The sequence below is a fragment of the Pollicipes pollicipes genome, unplaced genomic scaffold (assembly GCF_011947565.3).
Source record: "Pollicipes pollicipes isolate AB1234 unplaced genomic scaffold, Ppol_2.1 Scaffold_6686;HRSCAF=7923_pilon_pilon_pilon, whole genome shotgun sequence".
NCBI lineage: Eukaryota > Metazoa > Arthropoda > Thecostraca > Pollicipedomorpha > Pollicipedidae > Pollicipes > Pollicipes pollicipes.
In genome coordinates this window covers 33,912,390-33,924,394 of record NW_023596921.1, presented here as the reverse complement: position 1 = coordinate 33,924,394, position 12,005 = coordinate 33,912,390, and the positions used below count along the sequence as shown (strand labels likewise).

General features: G+C 51.7%; 1 protein-coding gene across 1 annotated transcript in view; it reads right to left on the bottom strand.

Annotated features, from left to right (window-relative positions):
- LOC119107885 (serine/threonine-protein kinase BRSK2) overlaps positions 1-12,005 on the bottom strand; it is a 111,119-nt gene that overhangs the window by 12,574 nt on the left and 86,540 nt on the right. Inside the window, exons 7-10 of the mRNA XM_037231457.1 lie at positions 8,386-8,481; positions 7,705-7,824; positions 6,422-6,663; positions 424-590 (exon numbers count right to left, since the gene is read on the bottom strand). Coding sequence (XP_037087352.1) covers positions 424-590; positions 6,422-6,663; positions 7,705-7,824; positions 8,386-8,481 — 625 coding nt within the window. The remainder of the gene's footprint in view (positions 1-423; positions 591-6,421; positions 6,664-7,704; positions 7,825-8,385; positions 8,482-12,005) is intronic.

Sequence of the window (12,005 nt, the reverse complement as noted above, 5' to 3'; positions counted from 1 at the left end):
CGCCTCGCTGAGAAGTATGTGGCGTTGGCGAAAAGTAGATGATGGAGTTAACGGAAATGCAACCTTTCTTGCACATGCATGCGAATGAACCTCCTGTACCTTACGCTGGCTTACAGCTGGATAGGCCTCAATTACTGAGCGAGTTCGGTACCCAGCTTTACTGCTTTGCTATTCATGCAGAGTTTATCTTCACTCCGTACAGCCCATTCACTCAGAAAGCTTTCCTCCAGGCAGTCGGGCCAGCTCACCGGGCGAGCTTACTTCATGCAATGGGGCCGCTCACCGAGCGAACTTACCCCACGCGATTGGCCCTCTCACCGAGCAAACTTACCCCACACGATTGGGCCGCTCACCGAGCGAGCTTACCCCACGCGATTCGGCCGCTCATCGAGCGAGCTTACCCCACGCGATTCGGCCGCTCACCGAAAGGAACGAGTGGATGAGGTCGGCCTTGACGATGGCGAGCGGCTTGCTGCGCACGATGACGGTGTAGCTCTCGTCGCGCTCCGAGCCCATAAGCGTGCCGAACCAGGAGCGCTTGGTCAGCTCGGGCGACGACTCGGGCGTCAGGCGCGTCTCGTCAGACGGCACTGCAACACGGCACGGTGTAAGACGGGGCTGAGACTCGGCGCGGGGTGAGGAAGGGCTGAGGCTCGGCAAGCAGTGAGGCGGGGCTGAGACTCAGTGCGGTGTGAGGAGGAGCTGAGACTAAGTGCGGTGTGAGGAGGAGCTGATACTCGGCACGGTGTGAGGAGGAGCTGAGACTCGCAAATTGCGTGTTACCCACATAAATGGCAGACAAAAGGTGACAGGTGTCCACGGGAAGTCTAGCAATGAAAAAATCGCGATTTCAAGATCGGCGTAACTGAAACTAACCATACAATACGTTTTTTTTCCTTTTAGTTTACCTTCTGGTAGCAATAATGATAATTCATTATTACCAAATACTTCACTGAGCAGGACGTTTTGTGTATACAATAATTTCGAAGCAGCCAAAAGGCGAGAAATATGATAGCTGTGCAGCATCAATGCAGATAATCATCGATAGGAAAAACAAGTTTAGCCTACAAACCCAAATTTTCAGATGTGAGTGCCGCACCCACGGACGGCAAAACTAACCCCTCTATGGCGACGCCCTTTCTAGCACGTGATAACTTCTGCGACCAGCTTCGCCCAATCCATAAAGAACTTCTGGGACAAGTTATCCATCATGCAACGCAGCACCAACGCAGCACCAACCGCACCACCGCCAAGCACGATGAGACAATCACAAATGTGTCTTCATCAGTAAGTGATGCATGTCAGCTCCACATCACACTTCATAAATACAGAAGAAAATGCTGCAAAGTCCGTGGCCGCCCGTCTATTCCAGGGCGCACGCCGGATACACAGATCTGAAAATATGACTCATATCGCGGCTGGACATCTGTCTGATTACTTCTGACGCATTCGCTCACCGTGCTGCAAGTCCGGGTCAGTCAGCGGATGTGGAAGATACTGTCTGTCAGTGTGTGTGTGGGGGGGGGGGAGGGGGCAGGGACAGGAGAGCGCTCTCGGCAGGCGTGTCAGCACGGTTAAACACCTGATTATTTGTGGGCGGAGCAGTTAAAGCAACACAGGTGTCACGTGCCGCCTGCGAGTGACGGGCGGGGGCAGGGCACGAGAGCTCGAGCCTCCGTCTACGACGTCAGCGCCGCCGGCGGGCGGCGACCATCATCATTGGGAGGACGATTCCGCCGGCTTGGGCCGAGGCCAGCCGAGTCGGCCATAACTGATGGAGGTCAGGGGAAACATGGTGCCATCGACCGCGTCAGAGCAGCCCAGAAACGACTGCAAGGGCACGGGGTCGCTCATTTCGCTCGCTATCTCCTGCTACTTTCGCTCGCCCAGATGGGATGCGCGGACTTACCGGCACCGGTGTAGAGAGCGACAACTTAGCGACGGTGACGGATATATTAGCGTACTGTCAGCTCATTCTCAATCCCTCTTCACCGTTTATGGACACTATGTCTGCCGGCATCAAGGGTCCAGCTCGTCCTCGCACCTATACGATATATATATATATATATATATATATATATATATATATATATATATATATATATATCGCTCTCTCTCTCTCTCAAGCCGCCACCAGACCGTTCCTGATCGGCTACAGACCGCTAAGAGCAGACCGCTGCCCCCTGACGGGCGCCCGTCGGCCGCGGCTACAGACCGCTAAGAGCAGGCGGCTGCCCCTGACGGGCGCCCGTCGGCCGCGGCTACAGACCGCTGAGAGCAGACCGCTGCTCCCTGACGGGCGCTGGTTGCGCGCGGTCCGGCGTTGACACCTGATCCGATTAGTTGGAGCCGGGTCGGCCGTCGCCGGCCGGAAGCACTACAGCGAACGGCCAACCGACCGGCCGCCGCCGTCATCCATCGCTGTCAAACGGATGCAGTGTCGCGGCCAGCCCTCGCCGTCGCTCCCCTCCCCTCTCCTCCCGCTGAGACGGCTGTTCGGTCGGCGCTCGATCGCCAGCGGCCTGTTCGGCTCGGGAGAGGGATGGGTTGGGGGGGGGGGGGGGCGGGACGGTTCTGACACGCTGGCCGAACAGCATGTCAGCTCCCGCGAGAGGCGCAAGAATAACATCGCCCCGCAAGAGGCCTCGGGGGGGTGGGGCTGTCGAAGGAGAACTGCTTTCCCAACGGGTTGCATGCGTGAATAAAACATACGCAACTGCCATTAGGGGACAACTGACGGAGAGGAGATGGGTTACACAATGCCTGACTTGACCTGACGGTCGACTGCTCGCTGGTGTGTTCTTGGTGACTTCGCTGCAAATTTGCGAAGCCGCCCGCTTTGCGATCCCCACCACTTGATTGCGTCCGACATCCGCCATGGACGCACATGTTCCCATGTCCGACATGCTTTTGTTTTATGCGATCGAGTCAAATCATGACTCAGTGGGTCGGTGATTTGTATTAAATCTGTCACGTCCATCGGCTTAACCGTCAGGTTTTTATGTTCCTAATTTAAGGCAGGAATGGTAGCGAATGGCTCTGGCCATTCAGCAGAACTTTGCATATTCAATAGCGCGAGACGCCGACCAGAAGACCATACTTGACCCCAATAGTTTCACCGACGCGACCGATGAAAGGATTGTGGCACGAGGCCCTGTCAGGCGCTTTAATTATGACGCAGTCTCAACAAAACGTGTCAGCCATACCAGTGAGCGGCGGATTGGCACTGATGAGGCTCGAACAGGACCCCAGAATTTCAAGATCATGCACTTAAAACAGTATGGCATCATTGGTCTCATTCTTACCTCAAATGCGTCGTATCTGTGTCGAATTTTACACTTATCCGGTCGTACGAGCCTGAGTGCAGTGCAGGATTTCAAATTATTACATTTAGTGGAGCGACGGGTAAGTATGTTGTCTATACTATATGCGACCAGATTCTAAGTTCCGGACCTCATACTCCGGTCAAAACAACTGTTGTACAACACGCTGACAACACAGGAGCACATGACACAAAAAGGCGCAAACTGACGTCAAGCGTCCGCCGATGAGCGTCCTCCAGAACCAAGCAGCGATGACCCTATTTCGAAGGCTTTTCGGCTGATTTTCTGAGGGGCATATGCAGTACATGACCTGCATGGCACAGCCCAGATGAACACCTCCATTAGAGCCCGGGCTGGCATTTCAACTCTGAAACGACGTGACATCAGTGTGGACATGGCCAATGGGCTTGCGTTCTCGAATTGCCGTCAGTATTCATTCCATGATCGCACCACATGCGATTCTGTTGTAAGGTCCTTGGCGCTGGCTCGGTTTCAAACATTAATCAGTGTACATATACGTAATCAAGGGCTAGATCTTATAATTTAGATGCCGTTGGAAATCTAAGTTTTCTTTCTGAGAGGTGCGATCCGTAGGTGAAATCAACTCCAAACAAAAAGAATGAAAAGAGCGCAAAGTTTTACGTGGATGCGAGAAAAAGAGCATGAGATACGAGATGGCAGCATACGATGGTTAGCGATTCTGTCCACGGAGCGTTGCTAGCTCAAAACCATTGATTAACCCTGAAAATCAACCTATACGATTAAGCACTTTAATTCGGCTCATATCGATCTGCACTGCAGTGCGATTGTATATGGTTTTGGACTGGATGCCCCAAGAAGCAACACAGGAACGTTGACAAGCATCGTATCGGAATTCTCCTGCATAACGTCAAGCGCAAGAAAACTGAAAATATAAAATCAGTTCTTTTTGCTCAACATGGCAAAATAGCGTTACCCGAATCCGCGTTGGAATCAGCATTTGGCAGTACTTTAAGTCGACCGACCCTGAATTACCCCCCCCCCCCCCCCAACTGATTTTGCGAGTCTATACCCTGCCGCTGGCGACTGCTTCTCGCCCACCAATCTGCACCTGCTCAACACACTTGTCTGGCAAATATTGTCAAACACTTTTAGCACGTTGGTACACTGATTCTACCATTTTGTTCGATGAACCAGGGAACTAGCTAGATAGTTACTGAAACTACGACAATGTAATATGGTAGAATAAGTATACACATGCTCCATCCTATCTTTCGAACAGGATCCGGCATCCCTTCATGTCTCGCCAAGCTAGGACTTCACAGCACCCAGCCACTGAGCAGAGAATGGCCTCCAGCTATGGCCACCGGTAACGTCCAAACGCTAGCGTGGTCTCACCTAATTGTAACACCAACACATCACATCGCCTCCATCGGCGTAAGGTCTAGGGTCTGTGATTTCAAAGCGCGGCTGGCAGTGTCATCATCTCACCTCTTACGTACGCCGCTGGTCACATAGCTCCGCAATAAACTATGCAGGCCAGAGGAGCACCTTACGCCCATAATGAATGTAGTATACACCACCTTCGTATACGCATCCCACCACGCGAGATGTTGAACTATTCGTCGCAGCCACAGCCGCCCTTTCAGCAGCCACCCTTGTCCGCAGCCACCATTTCCAGCAAATACGGCTTCTCATGCAGCGTAGTCTGGTGCACCAAGTCTAACCAGGGAGTGTCCCTTTGGCGTCAGGGCGGCCGCAGACACCGAACTCAAAGCAACCGCATCTGCTCGGACCGTGGTAGGCGCCGCCGCTGGTGCGGCCGGCCGGCGGCGGCACGCTAAAATCAATGAATGGCTTCACCGGAAGACGGGAGACGTGCCGCCGGGCCTGGCTGTCAAACCCATCAGACTTCAGACCGACGGAGCCTTTCCTGTGAACTCAGATGCAGATCGAACGATCTCATATTGAGCAACTATTACCATACCGTCAGGCACCAGCATACTGAAACCCCAACTGACCTACCTGCTACTTTACGTCACACCGCATCTAGGAATTTTAGATGCAGAGAGCTGAGGTAATTTTGTGTGAACCATTCATGACGATATGGCATTAACTAAATGGAAACGAAGTTAACAATTATCTTGTGGAGGATTAAACCGCTCTTCAGCGACTAACGAATAAAGTAACTGTTCGCTGCGAAGACGAGGGTCAAAATATTTTGTGGCCAATTTTATACGGAGAAAGTGCAGCAACAGCTTCTTATTTCCCACGACAGAAATGAAGCGACAGATGAGACGAAGATGACATACTTAATGAGATGAACGTAAACGGACGCAGCACAAAGCATTGCTGTGAGTTACGTCGCGAGCACGACTTGTGCTCATATCACGTCACAGAATACCCGCTTTAAACGGGCAATTTCATGCCGGCCGCTGGCAATAGATCAACACGAGGCATTTATCTTACTTTCACCCGTTCCGCTGTGATGGGTTAGCCAGGTTACGTTACATTTACGAATTTTATAAGTTCGAAATGTACCACAAAAGTCAGTTTCTGTTCGTATCATGAAATATTTGGTTCTCCTTATGTATTGTAGTACTATGGAAAACGCTACACTGCCGGATATTGTACCCGTTCGGCCATACGAAAATGCACGTTTAAACACGTTGGAGATAAGTATGCCGTTTAGTTTCGGTAGCGGAGCACTTGGTTGGGTGTGTCCTAAGATATATATGTACGTATATATATATATATATATATATATATATATATATATATATATATATATCACAAGTTTCCATCCACAATGCGATATTTCGTGAACCTCGACGTGTCACAACACGAACCGCTGCTCCCTGCCCGACTGCTGTGGATGCCGCACAAATGCAGCAGTGCAAGGCATGAGATGAGCAAAAAACATCTGGGCAAAACGGCAACGTCCATTGCGAATGGGCCAGGTTATGGTTCAAACAGCTACCTACTGACAAAGGCCCTTTTTAACCTTCTCTGCCAAGTCCCCGCCAAAGCCGACCCCGCACCCCCATTCCCCGCACCCGCCCTTGACCCCACACGCGCCCAGTCCCGACACCCGCTGGCGCGACCTCGCCTGACCCCACCCTGCAGTTTGCGCCGGTGGAAGCGGGGCGAGCCCATCAGCGAGTTCTTGATGGTGTTGAGCCGCGAGCGCCAGTAGGCGGGCGCTCCGTACGGCGAGGCCGGCGGCGTGGCCAGCTCGTCCGAGGCCGGCAGCGGCGACGGCCGCACCAGCAGCTTGGGCGACGGCAGCGGCGAGGCCGTCGGCGTCACCGTCGACGACGAGAGCGGGCTCAGTCCGGAGGAGCTGCTCGGTCTTCGCCGGCTGCCGGGCGGGGGCGGCGGTCAGGGAGCGCGTCACGTCCGGCCTGAGGGGATGGTCTGCTAGAGGCTGCGGGCCGCGCAAGATGATCTGGGTCCTGAAGGATGTTTTCAGTTCCAGTAGAGCTTGTGTGGTTGGGGTATTGAGCTCGCGTTGCAAAACGAGGGACAAAGCAGGATGGTGGCTTGGCAATCATAGGTGATGGCGCACAGTCCACCCACACTGCTCTAAGTCCCATGAGTTGGCGGGGACGTCATTGAGTGGCTGATGGGGGCATTGGGGCGGTTACACTGGAGAAAATGAAATAAAGATACGGCATGATCGCACAACGACCATGTTTCAGGTTACGATAAAGAGCGATCCTGCACAAAGGCTACATGGCAGTGATTAGCGACAATGGAGGATGGTGGGCGACGGCTCAACATTGACAACCGGTGGCGTGAATTAGCAGTTTGGCATCAAGCTAGCTCTGCCATAATTAGCATATAATTCCAGCATCACGACAAATTTAGGGCCGCCTCCACGGAGGCTGCTAGCACCTGGAGCGATGCAAGGCCAAGGTGAGGCCAGAGAAGGTCAGTCCCAGACAGACGCAGAGCAGGACTCGTCCCGGGTCAAATCCGACACGGTACTGGAGCACCCTTCCGGAGCGATGCGAGGCCAAGGTGAGGCCAGAGAAGGTCAGTCCCAGACAGACGCAGAGCAGGACTCGTCCCGGGTCAAATCCGACACGGTACTGGAGCACCCTTCCGGAGCGATGCGAGGCCAAGGTGAGGCCAGAGAAGGTCAGTCCCAGGCAGACGCAGAGCAGGACTCGTCCCGGATCAAATCCGACAGGGTACCGGAGCACCCTTCCGGATACCCTACTGGGTGCGGCCTGACAGGCCCCACCGACGCGGCGAGCTGGTGGGCAGTGACCTCACTACTCGAGCATCCCTGTCAGCTATGGCGAGAGACCCCCGCTGAAGGCTGCAGAGCTCGCCCCCCCCCCCCTTCCCTCCGTTTCGAGTTTCGAGTCGCCGTGGCGCCTTCCTCGCGGCTTACTGGTGGAAGTGGCGCCGCGGAATGATGGGCGAGCCTTCGCTCAGCTGCTCGTAGTGGTGCGTGGAGCCGTTCAACTTGTACGAGTCGACACGCTTCCGCGGCGGGTCGGCCGAGTCCGACCTGGGGGCGGAACGCAGAGTGGCTGCCTGCTGAACGCTCGCGAATAGTGAGCACATTATCCCCGGCACACGATGTGGACGGTATTTGGGATATGAACTCAGAACTATCGGACATTGTTGAACCTGCACTCCGAGCTATTTCCGAAGTTACGCTGTCGCAACCATTGAGCCATGCGCGGCTAGTGAACCTCAGTCTTCAAAACACCTGAAAGCCGCAATAAATTGTTAAGGCATAACATCTTTATCTGTCCATCTTCATCAGCGTACCTTAAGATGTTACATATTTCAATAGATGATAGAATGTACCAATGTCGCATGCCTTTGTCCAACTCAAAGCATATTTTTCACGCGCCTTGTGAAAAATAGCAGCTGCATCAAAAGAGCCCTGCAGTCTTGAAGATGAGAAGCTCCCAAGCACAAACAAAACTTTCTTTCGTGATAAGACCCTGCTCGTGCTTTGAAGCATCTGGAAACATTTCAGGCCTTTCAGGCGGCCATTATTCGAGAGCCGGTGGCGAGGTGTTTGATGCGATCCGGCTGGGAGTCCGGTCTTTCCACCCACCTGGCCCTCATCAGCGCCTCGGCGTCGTCCTCGTAGGCCGGCTTGCGTCTCTTCCGCTCCAGAAGCAGGAAGTAGATGACCTTCTCCGTGTTGTGACTGCGGACGGCGTCAAGACGTGAGGCTGGCTGGGCGCATCGGAACAGTGCTGGAGATTGATGATGATACTGCGCCATTTCTACGCAAATTTATATCTTTCTCTAGCTGGCGGAGGGCGCATGTAAATGTTTATGAGGCATGTTGCCACCGGGGCAACGGTCACCGGAGTTATACAAGCGGGTTTACCTTGATCTTGGTGTTTGGAACGAATTGGTATTTCAACGTTGCGCCCTCTGCAAAAGGCGATATGGAGGTTTACGACGGCAAAGACTTCCCAATTCTTTCAGCGATGAAAGGTGGTTTTAACCCTATTTTAATTCGGTGCACATTGCTTGCACTGCACGCGGGGAGGAGGAGGAATTTGTTCTCCCAAAATGTCGGAAATTATTGGACTAATGATTTTCCAAGGGCGCCAAACGGCCCTACATCCAGATCTCGCAAAAAAAACAGCCGCGGTTAAGCAAACTAAATCAATTATGTCAATGATATATTCAAGCAATTCCCCTTTGCTTTTTTCATGGTACATGGGGAAAACGGTTTTAGTGTACCAAAAGCGTTCATTGACATACCGATGTCCAAAACCAGGCAGAAAAAACTGGGCCAAGTAGCGTATTTCTTAACGTATTCTCTCTTGCAGCATTGGTTCTGTCTCTTTACATTAATTGGAGCTCCGCATATGTTGTGCAGAACCCTATAGAGAACTCAGAGAGGACAGCACCTAATAAGAGTTCAAGAGTGTTTGTGCAAGATACACCCCTTCCTCATCGCGAGCCGACATCCTGTTATGATAAGCCACCTCTACGTAACACGCCCTAAAATTACAACGCAGAGACATCACAATTTCCAGATGTTTTTTTCACGTGTCTGCACACACTTCAGGAACAGCAAACCGCCGGCCGATGACTGCAATCTCCTCGCAGCACAGCCAAGGGCTCGCATCAAAGGCTCACATCATGAATATATCATGCTCTGTAAAGTGCGACCATTCGGTCTCCAGCAATCACTGCGGCAGTATACGACCAGCAGGAAACCAAACCCTTGCATGCCCTGCAGGCATCACTGTATGCGGCGAGGTTAGCAGTAAACTGTTGTTTCCATTTCCGGTAACCATATCGTTCCACGATACCGACTGCCTCGTTCACAGTGTGACGTTACGTTGCAAGCGATACAAATAATGTAAACAAAACATTATATATACCTACATGCATACACTCACGCATATATATATATATATATATATATATATATATATATATATATATATATATATATATATATGCTCAAAAATGTGCAAAATGTGCTCAAAGATATCATTTTTAGCGGAGCGCGGTCTCATACCTGCTCGCAAAACGTATCATCCTATATCATCTATTAAACCCAGCCAGCGCTCATTTTAACCACATTATTGGATTACCAGGTCAGCGCGTGCCAATTCCATGGTATACAACCTGGTAAATGTTTTGCGTTCGAGCGCGCTCTGTTGGCGAACAAACGGCACGTGGTCCAACGATCCAGCTCGACCCTACCCGGAGATGAGCGCACGAACACCTGATGACCAACGTGGCACACACGTTCTGACGCGTGCCGGTCACTGGTCCAGTCCAGACCGACCCTGAGTGGCGAGACGTAGGTCAATGATCCAGTCCGAGAACCACCCCTCCCGAAGGGGTCCAGCGCAACACGCTCCCGGGACGGGCACCGGAGGAGATGACCCCATCCGCCGACCCCGCCCCTCGCTCCCCCAGAAATCGAGGGACCGATTCGTCACCAGCTAATTGTCCCGCGCGCAGTCTGCCACCCTTCCCCTGCACCCGTCGGCCTTCCTCCTTTAGACGCAGCACATAGCACGGGTAATTGACAGCACAGCCACGCTGAACGAGGGCGCCGGGCGCTGTGGTGGCGCAGTATACCACCCGATGGCCCGGTACAGGGAAAGTGCCTATTGCAGATCCGCTGATGGTAGAGGCCTGCCAAACAGCAATGTTTTGCTGTTAGACTTTTACATCGGTGGGTGAAGTCGAGTGTTTTCTGACACTTTGTTTCTGGAACGGGCAAGTGCAAAATTCTAATCACGGAAAAGTTTTCTCCACAAGCGTTGAGGCAGAACAAGTGCAAAAATTACTACGCTTGTCATTTGGTGCACGCTACATTTGAAGCTTTAATTCACTGTGCCGTGATTTAATTCACTGTGCTTTGGCACCACTGCCCAGCTGGGACATCGCCCGGCACCGGTGAGGCGCATTTCATGCCGCACGTGCTTACGTAAGACACTTAATGGACATAAGACTCGCAAGGAAAGAATGGATGACCATATTTTAGAATATTGTCATGACTGCATCATAGTTATATATTTTAGAATATCGTGCAATGGATCATGGCACGTCGGAACTTTCACGTGTAGTAGCTAGCCACCAAAGGATGACCTAGTTAAGTAAATAGCAGCGTTATACACAGGCTTTAAGAACATCTTTGAATGGCCACAACGTGCACTTTACTCTTAAAAAAACGCTGTATACCAAACAATGCATGCACCTAAATCAATCTAAGAGATGCACTTTGCAAATATGTCCACAATATTTTCAAGCACCCGGTACGTGCATACGTTCTTAACTTGTTTAAACACACACATTATCACTTAAATGCGCGCAACTACTTCGGATCTTTCGGTCACTTAAAAGAACGATTCTGGATCTTCTGGCTTGTTTCGAATCAGTTTAATCAAAGCATTCTTTTACATTGGTAGCTTTCTTATCAGGACACATACGCATCGAGATAAGTTTCTGTATGGATGCTGTGTTGGTAACCGCCAGCACAAGCGAAGATCACCGCCCTAATGGCAGGATTTGGCTGTTATCAAATCCCGCACTCGCGTTCAGTGGCGCGGTATAAGCTCATTTCACACGACAGTGCTGCACCGGCAGCAGTCGTGATTAAAATTCAATTTTCCAACGGGATTGCGTCTGGGGGAGCTGTACCTAAACATGGGGCGCGAACAAATAATGGTGGGATGGTGGCTCTAAGTCAGAATTGGGCAGACGGAGGGAAATATTATGCATTGTGGATCATGTCACCCCTAAAAAAGAGGCAGTGAGAAGAGAGCATTGCAAGAACGTTTTGCTGGTGTCACAAAGACGTAAGAAAATGGCTTGCTCACTCACTGGATGAATGACACGAAGTGATGGTAACTTTGGACGAATAGCTGATGTGATGGGGGTAGATGCTATAGTGTCCTAACATGTGATTTAGGGAGCAAGCAACGATCCAGTCATCATCTACCAGGCATTGCTTGCTTTATCCCAAAACTTTCCGAAAAGATTTACATGTTAGCAATATAATTGTCTCCTCACATTCTGCTTTTCGACCAGTATAGCATTGTTCCTCTCCAGTATGTCTCCGATGAGTTCTGCCAATGTGTTCCTCACCAAACGAAACCGTCACAAACCATCGCCACGTCATCGGTTCCAGAGCACGCCGACCTCAGACGGGTGCCCGGCCATCCAGTCCGCCAGAGCCCCTGGCAACGG